At 28.2% G+C, this 23,703-nt stretch overlaps 1 protein-coding gene and 1 long non-coding RNA gene across 5 annotated transcripts; one reads left to right on the top strand and one right to left on the bottom strand.

The window, feature by feature from the left end:
- Positions 1 to 367: 367 nt before the first annotated feature.
- Positions 368 to 6,324, top strand: LOC149514611 (uncharacterized). Of its 3 annotated transcripts, none has more exons than XR_016328138.1 (4): positions 368 to 741; positions 1,009 to 1,614; positions 5,993 to 6,088; positions 6,186 to 6,324. It is a non-coding gene; the product is annotated as an uncharacterized LOC149514611 (long non-coding RNA). The 3 variants fall into 3 exon arrangements; XR_016328139.1 differs by lacking the exons at positions 5,993 to 6,088; positions 6,186 to 6,324 and adding an exon at positions 3,826 to 4,051 and having other exon boundaries at positions 368 to 550; positions 639 to 741; XR_016328137.1 differs by lacking the exons at positions 5,993 to 6,088; positions 6,186 to 6,324 and adding an exon at positions 3,826 to 4,051 and having other exon boundaries at positions 369 to 741.
- Positions 5,068 to 17,311, bottom strand: LOC149514610 (putative disease resistance protein At4g27220). Of its 2 annotated transcripts, XM_089744504.1 has the most exons (8): positions 17,143 to 17,311; positions 15,427 to 16,220; positions 15,245 to 15,335; positions 13,885 to 14,033; positions 10,607 to 13,789; positions 9,203 to 9,721; positions 5,919 to 6,683; positions 5,068 to 5,520 (listed from the first exon to the last, which is right to left on the bottom strand). In XM_089744504.1, exons 5-8 carry the CDS (start codon positions 13,760 to 13,762, stop codon positions 5,413 to 5,415), a joined length of 4,548 nt encoding a protein of 1,515 aa, XP_089600630.1. In that variant the 5' UTR covers positions 13,763 to 13,789; positions 13,885 to 14,033; positions 15,245 to 15,335; positions 15,427 to 16,220; positions 17,143 to 17,311; the 3' UTR covers positions 5,068 to 5,412. The 2 variants fall into 2 exon arrangements, with proteins under 2 accessions (XP_089600630.1, XP_089600631.1); XM_089744505.1 differs by lacking the exon at positions 17,143 to 17,311 and having other exon boundaries at positions 15,245 to 15,327; positions 15,427 to 16,327.
- Positions 17,312 to 23,703: the final 6,392 nt, after the last annotated feature.

The raw sequence follows: 23,703 nt of genomic DNA, 5'->3' as shown, positions 1-23,703 counted from the left end.
TTTTTGTAAGTAATTACAAATAAAATACTAATGAATTGTCAACGAAGTTGAAAAGTGAAATTATCAATTTATTACCATTGAAATATCGCTGGATTATTAAAAAAAATACAAACAAAATAATTTTCGTCAATAAAATTTTGGCACCATACTTTATGAATGAAAAATTATATAGATAATAATGTAGACACATTTTTCTAATGGAATATTAATTAAAAAATTCCGTCGATTAATAATTTAGGTGTAAAAAAATTTTTAAATTAATAAATAAAATTTTATATTTTGAATTTTTTAAATCGATTTTTGAAATACCGACGAATTTTTGTCGGTATTTCGTTAGTGATTTTCATTTAGGAATAAAATCCCTAGCTCTTCTCTTAAACATTTATCGCCCTCACTCACAGTTCTCTTTTACCACCCCCTCCACTAGACCATCATCCTTTTTCTCTATCCTCAATTCCTCCTCTGACGGCCTTTTTCCTCCACCGTTCACCGCTACAACATCATTTGTGACTGAGAACATCTCAAAAACCAGTAATCGAGGAAGCTTCAGGTGAAACTATATATATTTTTAAACAGATGTTTCTTTTAATCATTTTTAGAGCCACACAGCACTAAAGGAGAAGAAATGAGATGCATAGGTGATCAGAGATGGGCATAATGGGTTGACAGCCGCGGCTTACTTTGCTCGTGGCAGCCTGTTTGTTGCCGTTCTCGAGCAATATCTGTCCATAGAAGCTTCAGGTGAAATTATTTATTTATTTTTTAAAATTTTTGTTAATAATATGAGTTTTTGTATGACATTTAAATTGAAAAAAAGGAAGAATCAAAGAGACATGTTTGAATTTGTCGAAAGTAACAATGACTGCGTTTATTGATTAGCTGAACAATTTAAAGAAAAGTAAAATATTTTGGAAAATGAAATCTCTAATTTCTTTGATACTATGTGTGATGAATCATGCTTTCTTTAGAATGTCCTCCATATTTCAATTTTATATTTTATTTTTGCAGTCTCCTTCCAATTTTCAACAAATCAGACAGAACTTTGATGTTTTTTCCTAGGTTTTGATGTAAAGGTAAAGATGAAATTCGTTTTAGCTTTTTAAATTTTCCATCAAGTATATTTTCTATGCAATTTTAAACTTTGATTTGTGATGAGCTAGAGCCAATTAGAAAGTCGATTCAATTTGTTGAAATACCAAATCATCTTATTTGAGATATAGTATGGTACAAAGGAAATGAAAATTCTTGCTTATTATAAGCCAATAAATAACATATTTAAATTTACTATGTCTTTATTGAGGTTTGTTTGTAATAAATGAGTTGAGAATCTTTTGTTCTGTTTCTAATTAAGGTCATGGCTATTTGAATTAATAAATTTAACATCATTTAGTGTTAGCGATAAGCCCTTTTACAATTTTATGAACCATTGTCAAATGTGAGTTGGTGTTTTTGTTGTCTATACTTTTTATTGAATTTAACGTTTATTTCTAGTATTTAACTAATTCATCTATTGGTTCTTTGTCTTCACTTGTCTTGCAATTCATCTATTAACTAATGGCTTCTAAGGGACCAAGGTCCAAGCTTGAGCAACAGACAAGAAGTAGGTGTCAAAAGGTAATAGTGTCTGAGGTTTTTATAGCTCTCTTTTGTGGTCTCTTATATTGTTATTATTGTTGTTAGTGTCATCATCCATGAACATACTTGCACATGCTTAACTGTAAAGAAGTTTAAAGATTAAATCTTTGTGGAAACTTAATCATTTTAAGAGTGAATTTATATTGAGTTTTTGCTTAACTGTCATGAACTTTTTGTTGTACCTTAGTTTATAAATTGCTTTTGGCTGGAAGCAATTAGTTTTAATTTTCTAATACAAGTGAGGTTTTCTTTTGACTTGTGCTTTTTAGTTCCATTAACGATTAAGGTTTGAATCCTTCTCCTAATTGTAAGTAAAAATCAGTTTTATAAATGTTCTTCAACAATATCTACCTACACATAAATGAGTAAATCTTCAAGGAATGTGAAAGGAAGAATTCCTTATCCTAAACACTTGGTGTTATGTGACAATTTGCTTGGCATTAGTGCTAATATAGTGCTTGTCCAAGATGAATTTTAGAAAATTAGTGCAAATTCTGGTTCCAATCATTTTGTTTTGTTTCCAAGGCTATCATTTATCTTGGCGTTTTGTTTGCTTAAGATGGTTTTGCAATATATCTTGTATCCATCCAAAAATTATGATTTTTTAGTTCATTTCATGTGAGTTTACTTTAATATTATTTTAAGAAAGCTTCCAAATTTGCTTCAACTCCAACAAGTCCTTCTAGTCAATCTTGTTATATACTCATTTTAGTCACTTGTTGAAGTATTTGCTTTAGTAATAACTATATGTAAGAACTTAAACCGGTGAGTATTGGTTCTGGTAGACTGCAAGAAAATGGTACTTCAGATTGAAAAATATTATTATGCTCTTTCTTTTATAAATGGAAATGATTGTTTTATTTATTTATCTTTTCTATTTATGTATATTTTAATATTCATGTAATTACTTAAAAAATAAATTAAAAAAAAAACTAGAATAAAATGAGAGAATTTGTAAGCAAAGTAGAATTATATATGATTAAAAAATATATATTTCATATGAAATTTTAACTATTATTGATGAAGTTTTTTTTTTTCAAAACTGAAAAAAATTATTAAAATAATTACCAACTGAAAATTTTGTCTGTAAATAAAAAAATTTTATCTTTAAATTATTAATGAAATTATATTATCGACTTCGTTATACTAACGAAACTTTTATTGATAAATTTATCGGTAATATTATTATAGACAAAAAATGAAATATTATGGATAAAAATTAAAATTTTTGTCGATAATATTTCATTTTTTTGGTAATGTTAAGCAAACAGATTACAAATATAACAAAATTTGCTTAGTTTATTTACATCTCTAATAATATATTTAAAAAATTAAGTTAAAATTCTTCTGAAATAAAAAATTTTTGAATGGGTTTATGCATTCGAAATTATTTACTAACTAAATAATCAGTCAAATGATTAACTTTACTCAAGAAATAAGTAGAGTATTAAAACTACACGGTCATGATTCTCATCAATCGTTTCAAACAACTTGTTAAATTCTCTTTAGAGAGTTTGTAAATATTAAAAGTACATGAAAAGTGATAGAAATTATCCCTAAACCTTTGGTATAGTGCCTATAGGCCCTTGAGAGATCTGATTTCGAATTAAGTCTTTTTTTTTTTTCTTTTATTTGTATTAAAGCTTTTGTCCTTTTGATGTAATAAAAAAAAAAAAAAAAGAAAAGTAGTAGAAAGTACTACCAGAGTGTCAAGTTTTTCTTAAATGTCAATATCAATCCTACGATTTCACAATTTATCTCAAATTTTTATAAAAAAGTGGAGATATTATTTGTTAATTAAACAATTTCTGGTAGCATTCTTTTCTAATGGAAGTATTCTTTTCTAATGTTTTTCTGTCTAATTTAAACAAGCCACATAGTTAGCAAGGATTACCATTAGATCTTGCTACAAATTTAAAAAGAGTAATAGACAATAATAACATAATAGAACCTAAGTTTTAATAACATATTAAGTATCGAATTTAAAATTAATTAACAATAAATGAAGGAAGTCAACTCAAATTTAAGACCATAAAAAATTTAATATTTAATAAAAATATGATAACATTACTTTAACAATGGAGAGAAAACTTGTCCAACTAGACTCTTTTCCCCACTTTTCTGATCCAGCTTTAGTTATTCAGGTTTTTTTCCTTTGATCCATTTTTTGATCCATTTGATGGAATACAGTATGACCCTGATGATGTTGCAAACAGAGCCAATTGGATCCTGATGATGTTGGCTGTAATTAGGAGCTGGCTAATACCAAGACTAAGCTGTTCTCAAGGAATCCTAGACTCATGTTTGAACTTTGGAGTCATTGGCCCTCAGTATATGTTTAAACTTATATTTAAATTCTTGTAAGTTTAAAAATATGGTGAATCAAATATATATATTGTGAAAAGTAAACTCAAAATTTGATCAATCAAAATAAAAAATAAAAAAATCAAATTTGATTTAAAAATTAAATCATCAATGATGAATGAAAATATAAGATTACATATACTTGATCGGATGATAAGAAGGGATCTTTATTAGTCATCTTATTTTGATCCTTTGATCTAATTAATTTTCTCTTTCTCCATAAATGGTTGCTTGCATTCCTCCACAATTACTCAAACAAATTAAAAGAGAGCAAATTCCGATTCCAACAGCACCATTAAACATACAATGCTAAAAGTTATCTTCAATATAATTAAGCAGAAGAAGGGGACATGAGAGCATAACTCAAACTGATGATCACGAAGAAAAACTCATATAAAAATTTCAAGTTCTGTTCTCTTTTAAAATAAAGATAAAATTTCAAAACATATACTTTGGTTTTTTTTAATAAATTTAAAATTTTTCCAAATTTTATTAACTCAAATTTTTTTTTCACTAAAAAATCAAATTGTCCTATTTATTTTTTCCAGATTTATATTATTATGTGTGAAATTTTTTAAAAATAAAAATAAAAATATTTTTCACGTCAACAACATATAACAAAAAAAATAAATTTTGGATGAAATATCCTATTTTAATCCATAAATGATTAAAATTACATTAAAATATAAGAAAGTGATAAAATTACACAAAAAAAAGTAAAATGTATATGAGATTTTAAGTTTTGACTTCTAATATCAAGATTAATTCTCCTTTTGCAAGAAATGACTTAGACTGCTAAGCTGAGCATGTATATACATACCAGTTCAGTCCAACATTTTCCATCAACTTAGTTAATTTTATTTATTTGTATTATAGTAAGTATTTAACTCAATAAGATCCCTTCTTTAAGTAAAGCAACCTCTAGAACATCAACTAGGGAAACTTAGTTTTGATTAGCTGTTTTGATAAAAAAAAAAAAAAAATCGATCTAATTGAATGAAATTAAGATGCATGGAATTCTTATAGCAATTCTTGTGCCTCAAAATAATATGTGATTTGTCTAATGTCTAGAGGGAGGAAGAAATTCTATTCAACTGAAATTCAGAATTGATGAATTTTCAAGTGACTTCCTTACAGAAACACAAAGATAATTAAAATGTGCGCATTGCTGTTTTAAAAGATCCTTGTTTTCAAGTCTGCTAGTGGAAAGGACAACAAACTATAAACTTTTAGCTGATAACAACAAGACATAAATAAACAGGAATGCAGTCTTTGTACCCTCATAGAAATTTGCATTCTAATATGATCGCAATATTTGTCTGCAAGTCTATGAAGTTGGGTGAAAGGTTTGTGAAATGCTGCAGCAAATTGACAACTGCTTCATTCACTTGCATCTCCTGAAACTCACATTCTTCATCTCCTGAAATTCACATATAGACTTATATCACTACCAATTGGCCATGTTGTTTGTTGAGCTCTAGTAGACTCTTCCTCTATATCTTCATCAATTGTTCGGATTGCCTGCAAAACAAATTAAAGCATGGCATGTGAAGAACAAGAAGCATGTATAATTCAGTAAATTGAAACAATAACGCAACAAGGACCATTGAATGAACCCACTAAGAAAGTTTGCCACCCCATAGAACTGGGAATTAATATTGCCAGCCAATTACATTTTCAATTTCATTAGAAATTAAAACAAACACATGGATGACAAATTTCATTTGAAATCCATAACAAGGTCCATTGAACAGACGAGATTAATATTGCATAATCAACAAAGCTGAAAGAGGAAATAAAAACATGAAAAATATACAACAAATGAACCTCTCTGTTCATAAGTTTACCCAAGTTCAGCTATACAAAAGGCAGGGCAGCTTTTGATACTTTCATATTAAGAGTTAGGGTGCGTAGCGTACCTCTGTTTTGGCATGCCCAGATTGCTCTGAATCAACACTAAAGCTTGTGGTTATATTGGGACAACCTCTTACAGATAAAGATTGCAAAGATGGGAATACGAAATGATAACCCGCAGGGCTGAAGCTCACAAGGTTTGGTAGCGTTGAAAGATCTAAGATGCCCAACTGAGGTAGCTGTATCACATTCTCTTTTTCCTCGCTACCATTTGCCTCATCTCCTGATTGTTCAAATACTTGTTCTAATTTGGAGACGTTGTCTACATGTAGAATTTTTAGTTTTGGAAGGCCATGAGTAACACTCACCGGAAAGAGACATTTCAAGTTTTCACATGAAGAAATGGTTATGTCAGTCAGATTGGGGAAGCGTATAGGTTGGAGATGATGACCTTGTGATGAAGTTTGACCATCCTTTTCAATAATTTGCTCCAATTTCTCACACCCATCTATCGATAAAAGGCTCAATTGTGGCAAATTCCGAGCGATGGTAGGTGATAAGATATATCTTAACCTTCCGCAGCTACAGACATTCAATTCAGTGAGGTTTTGAAAGTTGACAACTTGGATGGGATCTTTCCATGCCACCCGCAATTCAGGTAGATCTATCAAATCTAGTTCCCTCAAACTTGAAAGATTATATCCACTATCAAATAACTCTTCAAAATTACTGATGGTTAAATATTCCATGTTTGGTAATTTTTGTCTCAATTCAGGAACTATCATATTGCACAATTGCTTCCTTTCTCTCATATCTTCCAAGTATAACACCTGTAATCATATCATAACTATTAATTCAAAAAGTGTAAAAATAACTAAAACTTATTTTTTCTTTATTTTTAAATTTTATTTAAAATTTTGATTTTAACAATCTTTTCATTAAATTAAACATATTGCTTTAAAGGTCCATTTAAATCATGATTAAATGAAACGACCAATATAAGGAAATCTAATGTCAATTAAGTTTAAAATATAAATTTCTTAAATTTTTTATTCTAATCAATTAAAATTTAAAAAAATCCTTAATTTAGAACCATATCTCTTATAATTATTATAGTACAATTAACTAATCATAATTTAGTATTGTGCAAGGCCCATCAAAAAATTGTTTAGAAGCCACATTTTAAATGGTGGCTACATAATTCTTAATTGTGATTGGTTAACTATAATTTAGTAACAGATAATTATAAATGAAATACTCTCAATTCATTAATTGAAGTCAAAGACAAATAATTTAATTAAAATATAAAACAACAGTTTTGAAAAGATTAGTTCTATATCATGAATAAAAATGAATACATATGAAACGTTTAAAAACACAAAGTACATACTACATATGGCTTTTCAATATATCTAAGAAATAAAGTTTGTTCTAAGAATTATGATTAAAGAAATATATTTTCTTATATGCGTTAAAATATTTACAAAAATATTATTACTTTTAATTAATTATTTTATTTGGTTTAAGTTTTAACTCAAAACTAAATTATTAATTCAGTTTGGTTTGAAAAGTTTTTGGCGTTAAACTAAACTGAGCCAAATCACCTAGTTCAGCTTGGTTTTTCTGTTTTGACCAAATAAAGCTCACACTACTATCAATAGTGCTAAATGGTGATATTAAGGGTTTTTTAGTTCATGGTATTAATTATTTATGTTTTTATGGGAAGAAATAACAAATTTCTGTGCTACCATGCTATTATTTCTAGACTCCCTGATATGCATGTCAGGGATAGGGAATCCTTAGAAAACCAGAGTAATATTGTCCTGTAGCCCCCGTTATGCCAGGAATAGGGAATTCTTAGAAAACCAGAATCCAATAGGGAATACTTAGGAAATCTCGCAGATCTTTTTTTGGATATTTCATTTGAGTGACTTGAAAAATAATGCATTAAGATAAGTGGGTTAATCAGACAGAAAATCATCATTAAGATATGAAATGCATTTTTTCAATATTTAAATATAATTATAATTTTTTTTATTTATATTTTCATAAAAAATTATATACTTGCAATCGTAATTAGTAAAATCAAAACTAATTTTAATATTAAAAAAAAGTAGATAAATAATGCTAAATAGTACGAACATTATGTTTTTATGAGAAAAAATAACCAATTTGTGATATTAATTATTTAAGGCTTTTTTTATGAGAAGAAATGACTATTTAGCATTTTATGCAATAATTAATTGAACTTAAAATGAAATCTCCTAGCTACATATTTCCTATAAACTCAATCTCCTAAAACATTAAAATAACTAAATGAGATAGATATAAACAACTCAAGAAACTAATTATAGTAAATTCCTAAAAATTGAAAACAAAAAGTAATAGCATATTTAGAATGGACAATTCCTACTTCAAATATAAAGAAAAAGACAACTAGCAAAGAAAACGTCGATGAAAATTAAAGTAAATTACAACATACATCTATGACTTTTGTACAATATTTCATTTTCATTCATGGTTTTAATTAAAATTCAAAATTTTCATTCACAAGTTTTTTAAAATATTTCAAATTCATTCATGGTTTTAATTAAAATTCAAAATTTTCATTCACAAGTTTTTTAAAATATTTCAAATTCATCAATTAAAACAATTAATCATTAAAATTTGACTAAATTTGTCATCTCAAAATATTGTGTATGTGTATAACCATGTAAACATGCATGTGATGAAAAGGTGAGAATTTTTTTAACTTTTTAAGTTGAAATTCTTGTCATATACACATCCATGTGACATTAAAAAAGATTTGTTCTATTAATTTTTTAAGAATGACTGTTGTAATAGATGAATTTAAAACATTTTAAAAGGTGTAAATGAAAAAATTGAGTTTCATAAGATTGTGGATGAAAGTAAAATAATATTGCACAAAGATGCCTGATGCATTTTAATAAGGACAGCTATCTTAAAAGTTCACAATTGGGATTTTAATTATCACTACTTAAATAGGGAGAAGTAGATTCACATTAATTTTACCCAAAGTAATACAAAGTCTATCTTTTAAATATTGTAGCACTTGAAAACTTTTGAGTCACCAACTTATCAGGAAAATAAATTTAGTCAACGACATTAACACTATGTAGTCAAATTATTTTACTTTCTAAGTGTTTGTTTCCAAAGATAAAAAATTATATAAAAGGTTTTATTTAAGAAAAAAAGAATTTTCTCTCCCAATTTAAATGGATTAAGTTCCCATTTTTTTTCTTTCAGCTCTCTTATCTATTCTTCCATTCTTTATATTCCTCCTACAAAGTATAGTTGAAAGTGTAAAACCACAAATAAATAGGATTACCTGTATTTTAGCCGAAATGATAAAAGGAGTCAATTGTGGACAATCTTTCACATACAACTCTTGTAAAGATGGCAGCGTGAGTACAATGTCATTCCCATCCCTTCCTTTTAATTCAGGCAATCTTCCCAATCTAACCTCATTCAACTGCGGAAGACCTTCAGCCATTGAGATTGGAAAAGTATATTCCAATTGAGAGCAATTCCAAACGTGAAGTGTTCTCAAATTCTCCAAAATTTGACCATGCGACAATGAGGAAAGAGATGTCAACTTACTGCAGCCACTTACTTGTACTTCCCTTAGACTTTGGAGATTGATGTTTGACACTTCTGTTTTGGGAATTATTTCTTCCAATTCCAAGCATTCGGATATGTCCAGCACTTCCAGTTGCCCAAGACTTTCAGCAACAGACATTGGGAAGAGATATCTCAATTTATTGCAATTGTGTATTCTTACAACCTTCAAACTTTGTAAGCTTACATGATGACTGGTTCCTTCTTGTATGCTCCTCACTTCAGCAATCTGAAATAGCACTTGCATCTCATCATAAATTCCATAAACAGTGATTAAAATTTGACAAACTATATCGTCTCGGAATCATGTGTATGTATGTCCATGTGAACTATCATGTGGTAAGATGGTGTTCTTAGACTTTTTAAGTTAAAATTCATGTCATATGCACATATATTAAATTTTTAACAATGATTGAAATAATAGATGAATTTAAAATATTTTAAAAGGTTTCATTCTATTAAATTTTTAACAATGATTGGAATAATAGATGAACTTAAAACATTTTAAAAAGTCGTACACGAAAAAAAATTGAATTTTATAATATCGCAGATGAAAGTAAAATAATATTGCACAAAACTTATAGAGGAAAGTAAAATAAAAAAAGCTATCTTAAAATTCCACAACTGATCTTTAAATGATCATTGTTTAAGTAGTGAAGAAGTAGTTTTACGTTAGTTTTACACAAAGTGATACAAAGTCTATCTTTTAAATATTGTAGCTCTTAGACTTGAACTTTTCGAACACCAGTTTATCAAGAAAAAAAATTCTGTCGACAACATTAACGCTATGTTTAATGGTTGGAAGAAAAATAAAGAGAGGGAAAAAGGGTGAGGAAAGCAAAAATAAATGATAGAAAAGAAAATTAATTTTCTTTTTTATTGTTTGGTACCAAAGATGAAACAAAAAAAGAAAAAAGAAAAAGGATTAGAAGAAAAACTATTAAAAACACGGTTTTATTAAGTATAAAAAAATGTTTTTCTCCCAATTTAAAAGGATTAAATTTTGATCGATTTTTTTTTTCTTTCCACTCTCTATTCTTCCACTCTTTTACACTCCATCCAACCAAGCACAGTTGTAAGAGTAAAAGAAAAAAATACAAATAAATAGGCTTACCTGTATTTCAGCCGAAATGATAAATTGTGTACACTCTCTCATTTCCAACTCTTGTAAAGATGGCAGCATGAGTACAATATCATTTCCATCCCTTCCTTTAAATTCAGCCAATCTTTGCAATGTAACCTTATTCAGCTGCGGAAGACCTTCAGCCATTGAGATTGGAAAAGTATATTCCAATCGAGAGCAATCAATAATCTCAAGTGTAGTCAAATTCTCCAAACTTTGACCATGCGACAATGAGGAAAGAGATGTCAATTTACTGCAGCCACTTACATGTACTTCCCTTAGACTTTGGAGATTGATGTTTGTCACTTCCGTTTTGGGAATTATTTCTTCCAATTCCAAGCAGTCGGATATGTTCAGCGTTTCCAGTTGCCCAAGACTTTTAGCAACAGACGTTGGGAAGAGATATCTAAATTTATTACAGTTGTCTATTCTTACAACCTTCAAACTTTGTAAGCTTACATGATGACTGGGTCCTTGTTGTATGCTCCTCAATTCAGCAATCTGAAATAGCACTTGCATCTCATCACAATAATTAACTTCCAACCTTTCAAGACTTTGTAGAATTGGAATTGCACATGTCATGTCCCTGCATTTATCTATAATCAAAGTTTTTAATTTTAGCAAAAACCCTTGCGGTTGATGACCACTGCATAGCTCTTCCAAACCACGCATATCTTTTAAAGATAATTTGAACAAATTAGAGAACGCAATGGTTAGCTCCTGCTGCTTTGTTGTATCGATGAGACATTTCATAGTCTCGCAACTCTCAAGACCCACAGAAGTCAGCTTATTGAATACCACTCGGCCCGACTCCATGCTTGGAACAAGATTTTGGAAACCCACCACATTTTTCAGATTAAGAGATTCTGTATCCCCAAGTAACTGCTTGCATGTCTCTATTACAGACCCCTCAATCTTTAAAGATCTCGAGAATGGGCAGATCTCATAGTCCATCTTCAATCTATAAAAATTAGAAAAGCCAAAGCCAACGCATACATAAAACCTTTGTAATTTACAGAACACAAAGCCTCTTGGAATATCTTCAGAAGAAACCTCTAAAGATAATACAATCAAGTTTGAGAGGGAATTCAACTCTGATAGACTGGCAAATCTTTCTTCTCGAACAGTGTTCTCAGTGGCCCATTTTAATAATTGACAACCATGCAAGTATAGTTCTTCTAATTTGGACAATCTAGGTATTAACTGAGAAGGTATTCTCTGTAGTTGTACACAATACGATAAATCCAACAATTTAAGATTATCCAAATCACCTATTTCTTCTGGCAATTCTTTGATATCAGAGCAACTAAATGAAAGAACTTCAAGTTTCTTCAACTTCCCAAGCACTGAGATGTCCAAGAGTTTGCAACTTTCCAAATGTAGAGTTGTAAGGTTTGTTTGAAACTGAAATGCATCCGGAGATATCAATCTAGAATTCAAAGCGCAAACTTTTAATGCTGTCATTCCTTCAAAGAATTCACTTGAAGTTGTCATCTTCCTATCTCCACCAAGTACAAGAATTTTGAGATTTGGGCATAGCAGTCCTTTAGGAAGTTCAACAATCCGACTAGTCTTGAAGGAGACTGCTTTGTAACGCTCAAAACTTTCATCCTTTGGCCACAATTCAACAACATCTGATTTTATCATAAAAGAAAACTCCGTTCTGTTTGATGCTATCCACAAAGCAAAGTCACGAACCAAGTCATGCATTTTAACATGTCTCTCTCCACAATTTAACAACAAACAAGAATCCTTGAGGATGTCCATCGCCGCAAGCACTTCGCTCCTCACCACTTCAATTGAGCCCATACCTTTATACAACTCTATTCCCCATGCATATCTCACCAGCTCCTCTACATAAATCTCATAATCTTCAGGAAATAAAGAGCATAACAAGAAACACATCTTGGTCTTCTTATTCTTCAGATAATCAAAACTTACCTCAAGACATAGGTAAGCATTTTGTTGATCAATGTCTTCTATGTCAAGCAATGTACGGTTTTCGAGTCGCCGATATGCTGCTTCCCACCCATGACGACTTTTACCTTTCAGAGCACTTGCCAATGTAACTATAGCTATGGGCAGACCTTTACATTTTTTGATAACTTTAGTTGCCACATCCTCAATAGAAGCATCAGAAGAGTCGTTTAAACCAGCTTTGGCGTTAAATAAAGCCTCAGCTTCATTGACTTCTAAACAACCAAGTGGTATTGTCCTTTGACATTCCATAGCATCACATACTTGTCGACGGCGAGTTGTTAAAAGAATTTTGCAGCCTTTATGATCCTCGGCAAATGGAATTCCTATATTCTCTTTCAAGTCAATTTTTGCCCAAACATCATCAAGGATTATTAGAATCCTTTTATCCTTCTGCAGTTTCTGCAGTTTCGACCAGAATTCTTGTCTTGATTTTCTTCCTCGTTCATCCTTCATATTGAAATCCAAGTATTTTGCAATTTCATCTTGAATTGTTTCAGCGTTTGGCTTTTGAGTCACAGTAGCAATCACAACTTTGTCAAACAGCTTAAATTTTTCGGCATGAGTTCCAACTTCACGCACTAGGGTTGTCTTGCCCACCCCTGGCATCCCGCACAATCCAATCATGCTGACCTTGTCATGTTGTAAGGCCTCAATGATCTGATCGAAAGCTTTTTTTGAAGATTTAGAAACCATAAAATCCTTAGATGAGAGGAATTCTATGGTCGGAATTGCACTAGTTGAATGGTAGCCCACTGTTCCAAGTTGATCAAATTTGACAAGAAGCTTACAAATAACAAGAGTGTTCTTCATTGCTTTCTTGCTTAAGCGATACCGCCAAATCCAATCAGGACACCAATTGAAACATCTCTTATTTTTTTGTATTTCACTTTCCAAAGTTTCCAAATTTGGTAGGATTTTGTCCGCCTTTGATAACAAGCCTCCAACATCATCTTGAATTGCTAGAAGTTGCCTCTCAGCCTCCTCGATCTTATGTAGCAGCCGAGCTCGAGCACCTATCAGTTCGTCTTTTCTTTCCTTAAGCATTTCAACATTGTTGTGAAAACAACAAATGTAATTAAACTGACGTCCTACTGGCTTCGCCACCCAATCCACGAGCAGTGTTCCCACGCAGTTAGAGAGAGCATCCTCGCAAAACCCACAAGCCATTCTTGACAGCTCAAATTGAAGAAACTTCTGCCAAACATAAAAATATTGGCTATGAGATAAATCATGGTGAAGATACTAAAAAGAAAATTAAAGAATAATGAAGGTGAACTCTCTAAACATACCAAGCAAGGTGAAGATAGTCCAAAGTGTGACAACCAACTGCTTTTTCTTCAGTTTTCTGTCGAGTAACACTTTTTAAGTACGTAACGAGGCAAGGCGAAGACAATTCAAAGTATGAGAACCAAATGCCTTTCTTCAGCACTCTACCAAGCTGAAAACACGTGATAAAAAACAATATTTTTAGATAATTTATAACGAAACATTACTCAGAAAACATGAAATAAAAAAATTTGTGTTAATAGGATAGAAAACCAAAAAAATCGTATCATACTGTAACAGTTAAGCAACAGTCTAAAAACGATTAATTACTTGTTTGGTCAAACAATTTTAGTTGATTTTTTATTTTGGACACCCAAGCTATAAAAAGTAATGATTTAGTCACCAACATTATAAAGATTTGTTTCTTTGATCATCATACCATTTAGAGTCAAATGTTGGATGAAGATACTACAGGAATATATCATCTGCAATCGTATCACTAACAATAATTATAGTATGCAATTAACCAATTATAATATATAATTGTATGAAACACATCAAAATTTATAGGAAGTACACACTTACATAAGTGGTGAACCTTACTTGCATAATTTTTTATTGGAAACATACCACCTCTAATTATTGTAAAACAATTAACCAACTAAAATTCAATATTTTTATAGGGTTTACAAAAAATATGTGAAATCCACACTTTTAAATGGTGAACCTTTATATAATTTTTTTTATAATTGATTAATTATAAGATTATAAAAAAAATTTAGATTTATTTTTTTATTATGATTGGATAATTATAACATTAAAGTAAAAAAAAAATTGTAGGATCACTATTATAGGTAAACTGATATTCACACATGGCCTATGCTCAACCACACGGTTATGCCAACGTGAATTTATTTAAAAAAACAATTCCTTACAAAAAAAATCAATTTGTTTCATTTTCTAACTTGTCTGACTACCCTACTTCATTTAATAGCACCGCCATCGTACGCCGCTCGTCGGCACCGTTTTCCTTCCCAAAACTCACCCAAGTCTTCTCCTTGATCCTCCATTTCCTCATATCATATCAAGTCTTCCTAAAAACTGATAGAAACTTCTAAATTTAAAACAAAACCCAAGACCATAAAAATTAGAAACGCCACCCTCAACCACTTATCACCACCAATGGCACCGTTTCCTCTCTTCTCTCCTCCGGCTCCCCATCACAAGTAGAGAAGCTCCAAAAAAACAAGATCAAAAGACCCTAGAACCCAAAAATATATATATATATATATATATCCGCCTTTCTACTCCACTGCAACCAACTTTTTTTGTTGTTTTTTTAATTTTGACAAAAAAAAAGTTAAATGAATATTCCAACCTTACCACTTCTAGATAGAGGCAATAGATCCGAAGCTTTCAAGAGGAAAGTTGCTTGAGAAATAAATCCAATCCTTTTCAGATCTGATCTGCTTCACTGACAAAATTGCAAATTAGATAAAAAAAAATTGTAAGAAACACACTTTATTTGTATAAAGAGGAAGCAATGGAGAAGTTGTTGCATTTACCTTGCTTGGTGCGTTCTAAATCTGCCAGGATTTATTCATGACGGATCATTGAAAACAAAGAAAAGAAATTTGAAGATTGGATTTTTTTTCTCTACCTTTGTTTTTTTGGTATTTTTTTTATGAAAATGACAAACAAAGTGAAAACTAAAGAGAAAGAAAATATTGAAGAGTAGCTTTTTTTTTTTTTTTTTTTGGAAGTTACAAGGAAAGAAATGTAGAATCAAACAAAATTCAACTGAAGTTTTTTCTTTTTTTTTTTTCTCTTTTTGAGTTGAAGAAAAAGCCAACAGAACAGAAATCAACCTTAAAACTCTTGGCCAAAAGACAAAAGAAATCAAGATGGCACTGAAATGAAATCTTGGAAATTGAAAAAAGAACGTTCACTTGTCTACCTGGAAAATTCAAACAAAAGAAATTAACAGAACAATCAACTTCTGATAGCAGAAATGGGTTTTTGCATTTTTTTTTTTTTTAGATGAAAATGACAAACAAAGTGGAAACTAAAGAGAAAGAAAATATTGAAGAGTAGCTTTTTTTTTTTTTTTAAAGTTACAAGGAAAGAAATGTAGAATCAAACAAAACTCAACTGACGTTTTTTCTTTTTTTTTTTTTTCCTCTTTTTGAGTTGAAGGAAAAGCCAACAGAGTAGAAATCAACCTTAAAACTCTTGGCCAAAAGGAAAAAAGAAATCAAGATGGCACTGAAATGATCAAAAAGCTTGGAAATTGAAAAGAGAACGTTCACTCATCTACCTGGAAAATTCGAACAAAAGAAACTAACAGAACAATCAACTTCTGATAGCAGAAATGGGTAAAATGTAGAGAAAAGGAAGACTTACTTTCATGCAAGTCTTCTTCTTTTTCTTTTAATATTGTTATTTCATTATTAAATTTCGTAATGTACGACAAAAGCCATGTGACCGACACAAATATTTATTAATTCGTACCATATTACAAAATAATTAGTGAAAAAACAATAAATATTAATAAATAAAATTAAAAATTATTTTATAATCGTAATGTTCAATGATCTTTATTCAAAATTATAATATATGTATATTTAGTTAATATACACGTGTAATTATTTTATAAAATATGTACATCCAAAAAAAAATTTAATTAATTACATCTTTTGATATTAATATTATAAAAGGAAATTAATTTGTTATTAATTTAAATATCAATATTTCTTTTCAATTAATTATTTTTTATTATAATATCAAATAATAAATTTTTTTATTAAAACATCTTTCGTAGTTCTTCTTTGTTTATAGAATTATTGTTTCATTCTCTTTATATTTGATAAACGAAATTTAAAACTAATTCAAAAGAATTTCTCATTTTTTATTATTTTAATTTAAAATTATTATTTTATTTTTATATTTATATCAATTTAAATTTAAATTTTAAATATATAACTGAGTTTAACATTAAATATAAAAATTAAATTTATTTTTTATTATATAAAATTTATTTAAAAAATTTAAATATCTCAATTTTTATCTTAAAATAAATTAAATTTTAAAATTTAATTGAACTCGAATTGAAAATCACATTTTTCTTTTTGAATTGAAGGAAAAGCAAAATAGAAATCAACCTTGGAACTCTTAGACAAAAAAAAATGCTTGCACTGAAATGATAAAAAAAGCTTGGAAATTGAAAAGAGAACGTTCACTTTTTGATTGAAAAATTAGAACAAAAGAGATTAATAGAACACTCAGCTTCTAATAGCAGAAATGGGTTTTTGCTTTTTTTTTTTTTTTTTTAGGTTTAATGGCCGAAGATTGGTTTTATGATAATTATGTAAAATGTAGAGAAAAGAATACTCCTTTTCATCTAAGTCGTCTTCTTTTTCTTTTGATATTGTTATTTCCTCAATAAATTCCATAGTGGCCTACAAAAGCCATGTGACCGACAAAAGCAATGACGTATGACTTCATTGTTTCTCCGGTCCTTTTTTTTTTTTTTTTCATTCTTCCTTTCTTTTCTAAGTAATGGAAGACAGCCCAAATATTTGTCTGGAAATTTTCGAAAAGTAACAACAAAATTTATTAATTGGTACCATATTAAAATAAAATTAGTGAAAAATTATGATATATTAATAAAATAATAAAAATTATTTTTATTTTCGTAATATTCAATAATCTTAATTCAAAATTATAATATATGTACATTTAGTTAATATATATGTTAATTATTTTATAAAATATGTACATCCAAAAAAAATAAAAAAGTACATTTTTGGATATTAAGATTATAATAATTAATTTATTTTTTATTAATTTAAATGTAAATATTTCTTTCCAATTAATTATTTTTATTAAATATCAAATAATTTTTTTTTATTAAAACACCCTTTGTAGTTCCACCTTGTTTATTGAGCTATTGCTTCATCCTTTTTGTCTCCAATAAACTGAAGTCACAACCATTCCAAAAGAATTTCTCATTGGTAAACCATATCATTCTTAATTCATTTTAAGAAACAATTGAAACAGCAAAAGAGCTGACCTAAAAATATCTGTTCATGTTCACTAATTAGTAATTGGATTAATTATCATGATTCATCAGATAAAAAAAAAATTAAATTAATAATGCACTTCAGGTGAAGAATTGAGATATATTAAAAAGATATATGATACAAACAGCTTAAATATACAATAAAGGTATAGTCATATTTTTCATATACTTGAAAATTATATAATTAAGTTATTATGAAACAAAAACACAATAACAACACCAATAAAATGGGGAAGCTTTAATCTAAGGTAAGCTTGGCTATTCATTGAGCCTTTTACGAAGGCTACGTCGGTAAATTTCATTATTTTGTGCAAAATGATTACATTGTACAATTAAATTTTCTAGTACTTTATTAATTTTTTTATGTAGAAAAAGAAACTTCAGTTATTATCGTTATCTTGATTAACTTTAATAATAAAGTACGAAGGAAAAAACAGAATATGATATCCAACAAACGGTCAAAACAAGCAATAAAAGATGGTACTCCCGTATCTACCATCTAAAGATATTCATAATAGATTTTTAATTTGTTGATTATTTTCTACATTAATTACATTTTTACTTATAGCGGATGACTATACTATGTCGATGTAATTAGTAATGGATATCAAATTTTTTTAATTAATTATAGCATTTGAAATAAAATTTCATTATAAACTTTAATTTATTATTAATCTCATATATTATTTTTCTTTTTAACATACTATATTTTTTATTTGTATTCATCAATGCAAAAAAAAAAAGTAAATAATAGAATATAAGTAATGAACTTAACAAGTATTCAATTCTTACAAAAAAATATAGAGATAAACTGCTTTACTTAATTACTTCAAAGCATCGGCAACTTATATATTTGTTAAATTATTTATAGTGAGGTGATGATTATTAAATTAAGAGTAGTCCAAACTCCAAAGGATAGAAAATAATGCAATTCTAGCGATCAGCTTTAAAATATATTACTTTATTTTCATGTCTTCTTCGTTATAGACACATGTTAAATTTAGGGATATAAATGATAAATTAATTTATATAAAAATTTTTAATTTAATTTGAATAAAATTAAAATTAATTTAATTATTATCGATTTGAATTCGAATAATTTAAAGAGTTTAAACATTTTAATACTTAAATAATTTATAAATTTAATCAAATTTTTATATTTTTATTATTTAATTAAAAATTATTATTTTATCCTTAGTTTAAGTTTGAATACATAAACAAATTTAAAAATTCAATATGATTATTGAATTTATTTTTTGTTAAATAAATTTAATCAAAAGATATTAAATATTATAATTTTTATTTTAAGTCAAATTTAAGTTTAAAAATTAAATTTTAATCAAATTCGAATAAAATATAAAAATAAACTTATCTTTTTGAGTTGAAGGAAAAATAGAGTATAAATCAACCTTACAACTCATTGAAAAAAAAAAAAAAGTGAAGCGTTGAAATGATAAAAAAAGCTTGGAAATTTGAAAAGAAAATGTTCACTTATCTGCCTGGAAAATTCAAACAAAAGAGATTAACAGAACACTCTGCTTTTGTTAGCAGAAATGGGTTTTTGCCTTTTTATTTTTTTGAGGTTTTATGGCCATAGATTTGTTTTAAGATTAGTATGTAAAAATGCAGAGAAACGAAGACTTATTTGCCTCTCGGTCTCCTTCTTTTCTTTTAATTTCCTTATTAAATTTCATAGTGGCCGACAAAAGCCATCTGACTCACAAAAGCCATGGCCCATCACTTCTTTTCTTCTTATATCTTCTTTTTTAACCCTTCCATTCTTATCTAAAGTCTTCTTTTTTTTTATTGTTCGTTTCAAATCTTTGGAATGGAACAGCCCAGATACCTGTCCTTTATGGGGAAAATTTCCGAAAAATAACAAAAATATTTATTAATTGGTATTATATTAAAAATAATTAATGAAAAAATTATAATTTTACTAAATAAAAATTACTTTGTAATCATAATGTTCAATGATCTTAATTCAAATTTATAATATATGTACATTTGGTTAATATATATGTATAATTATATTATAAAATATGTAGAAAAAAATAAAATAAGTATATTTTTTGATATTATTTTTTATTAATTTAAATATAAATATTTCTTTCCAATTAATTATTTTTTAATAATATCAAATAATAAATATTTTTTTATTAACATACTATTTGTAGTTCCTCCTTATTTATAGAACTATTGCTTCATCCTCTTGATCTCCAACGAACAGAATTCACAACCAATCCAAAGGAATTCACTAATCAATAATTAGATTAATTATCATGATTCACCACACGATTAAACACGTAATAAATTACATATAATAAAAATAATATTTTTAAAAAAACAAAAGTAATAAATAATTACAAATCTAAAATTTTTTTATTTTCAAAAGTATTGTATTTTTTGTATATATGACATATAGTAGATTAATTAAAATAATAATAAATTAAATTAAATATTTTTATTAACAATATTTTTTAATTTAAAAATGTAATAATTAATATAATATTATAATATAATATTTATGACACTTTTAATTACGTTTTTATGTTACAACATGTAATATTTGATAAATAAAAAAATATTATGTATATTAATAAATATGTTTTTTATTATAAAAATGTAATCATTGATAAATGATAATTTTTTTAAGTATTACATTTTTACATATGAAAAGTAATTAATTATTTAAAAAATAATAAAAAAATATAATATTTTTTAATATAAAAATATAATAATAAATAAAATATTTATAATAAATATTTTAATTACATTTTTATGTAAAAATATAATTTTTAATATTAACAATTACGTTTGTTCACGTAAAAAATGTAATAAATGTGTTTGCTTCAAGTAACGCAACACTTTCGATATCCTAAGAATGAACATAGCTACTCATTGTTGTAAAAAAGTCACTGTTTCTTCATTTATTACCTCTGGCCAAAATTAATTGCAAGTGACACTTTCGTTCGTGCTTTTCTTCTTTACTTTTGTCAAACAAGTAATAGATTAACATGGGAATTTATATTTTTATGTCACTCCAATTCTATATATCAAAATGTTATATATATATATATATATATATATATATATCTTTAAATTTTGCTTCCTTCTCTTTCCTGGGCATTTAAAATTTTGATGACTTGTTGCTGTAGACTTAATTAATTTGTACAAATTGTAGTATTAATTAATAATTAATTTTTATTTTATGATGTTGGATTTATCTATTCATTATGTCATTATGCAAAACAAAATTTTATATTTTGTTAGATTTTTTAAATCCATACTTTGTGCAATTAATTTTATAATTAGGTAGTATCAGAATTTATAAAATTTTACTAATCATATGATTTTATATTGTATCATCATTTTTTTTCAATTTTATACTTAAATTTTAAATATAAATATAAAATATTCTAATAGTAAAGATGAATTAAATTGTTCCTTTTACCTTAACAATTTGAACATAAATGCTAGCTTTATTCTTTTAGTTATTTGATGACGAAAAAAATTATTTGTATCACAAATTTATTCTATTTAAATTTTATTTTTTTGATAAATGATGTGTTTTATTTATCTAAAAATAAGAGAATATCATGTTACTATTATAAATAGTACAAATTATTTATTGATAAATACAAATGCAAAATTAAATGTAAAAAATATTAGTGAAAATCTCATACACTTATACGCTATACTGTTAATCTGAGTAATAAGATGCATTATGAATTCTTATAATTTATAATTGCACTAAAATCTATATTTCTTAGAAAACATATTTTTGAGGAGTTAAATCCAAGAAAATTCAACCATGCCAATCATTTTGCAGTTGAATTCATTATAAAAATATTGTTGGACCAAAACTCTTTAAAATTTATTTATATTAATTATATTTAAGTGGTTTTTCTCTATTAAGATTTAAGCTAAATATTATTTGTGAATCTTTTTCTTTATTAAATAAGCATGTCTTGGATACAGCCCCTGATAGGCTGTCATTACAAAATATGAAGAAAAAATCGATGAAAACCTTCAAGGAATACGCACATCGATGGAGAGATGCGGTAACTTAAGTCCAACCGCCACTGACTGAAAAAGATATAACTGTGCTATTCGTCAATACACTGAAGGCCCCGTATTATGATAGATTGATGAAGAATGCCACGAAAAACTTCTCTGATATGATAATCTCAGGAGAGATGATAGAAAATGCTATCAAAAATAGTAAAATTAAAAGGCCCAAAAAGAAGACAGTAACTTTAAAGAAGAAAGAGCAGGAGACACATGTTGTCACTCACAGAAATCCCTTACACCATTCTTTTATCCCATATAATCCATACTCCTTACTACCCTGCCACCAATCAAATCTCTCAACTACCATACCATTATCGAGCACCCCAACAACCACTACCCAGACCAAGTTTTAGCCTTCAACCATCCAATTACACTTCTGCACTTTCAGTTCGACCATTTATCCAACCAACCTACCCAAACAGCAATCAAAGAAACTCACAGAATAATAACAATCGAGAAAATTTTCATTTTAAACCAATTCTCATGTCTTCCATCAATTTATACCCTCAACTAATGAGAGGCCACCTTGTCGCTCCTACTTATGCGAAACCATTAAAACCACCTTACCCAAATTGGTATGACCCTAACGCTAAGTGCGATTATCATTACGAAATTATATGACACTCTACTGAAAATTGCACGACATTTAAACACAAGGTGCAAGGTTTGATAAATGATGGGCTTTTATCTTTTGATACCAAATTCAAGCCAAGTGTCAGTGGAAACCCTTTGTCGGATCACACCGAAGAGAAAATCAATATGGTGGGTAAGAAAAAAGATGTGAAAATCAAAAGATGTGTGAATGAAGTGAAAACCCCTTTTGAACTGGTGTACGACTGTTTGTATAAGACGGACATGATTCAACCATTATTTTTGGATGACAACGAAAGTCATGAAAACCCTGATCATTTTTGTAAATATCACGAGGAAACAATTGGACATTCGATCCAAAGTTGTGAGGTCTTTAAACAAACATTACAGAGCTTGATGGATGAGACCATCATTGAGTTCTATGATGAATATGATTGAGATAGTGTGAATACAGTGGGTGATGAGCATCTTGACAAGCTTTTCATCCCCAAATCTCTCACTGTCTACTATGATGAGAAATCAGAGCCCCTAACTGAGAAAACCATCTCCTCTTTCAGGACACCAATGACCATTTATGTCTCTAGTCCATTCCCTTATCAAACCGACAAAGCAGTCCCATGAAGATACGATTATGATGTGGTGATGCGAGGGCCTAATATGACCTTAAATAATCCAAGTACAGAGAATACTGTCAATATAGTAGGAGAAGGAGGAATGACCTGAAGTGATTGAATTTACACTTCTGAAATGTCAAAAAGGGCCAGGAAATGAAAAGGCAAGATAGGAGAAGAAGACATAAAGAAAAGCGAAGATTCTTAACCGGTGGTAAGCTTGAAAGTGCAGATTAACAAACCAGTGACAGAAAAAGAAGCTTATGAATTTTTAAAGATCATCAAACACAGTGAGTATAGTGTGGTTGACTAATTAAATAAATTGTCAGCTCATATTTTCTTATTGTCGCTACTACTAAATTCTGAGTCGCATAGGAATGTTTTGCTGAAAGTGCTCAACTAAATTTATGTCGAGCATAACATTTCTGTTGATAAGGTAAATCACATGGTTGAAAATATTATAGCCTTGAATTTTATCACCTTCA

This window comes from Durio zibethinus, chromosome 15, assembly GCF_047325235.1.
Source record: "Durio zibethinus cultivar Kanyao isolate XHJ-2024 chromosome 15, ASM4732523v1, whole genome shotgun sequence".
Lineage (NCBI taxonomy): Eukaryota > Viridiplantae > Streptophyta > Magnoliopsida > Malvales > Malvaceae > Durio > Durio zibethinus.
Note: the sequence above shows the minus strand (reverse complement) of the source record. Positions and strands in the feature narration are given on the sequence as shown.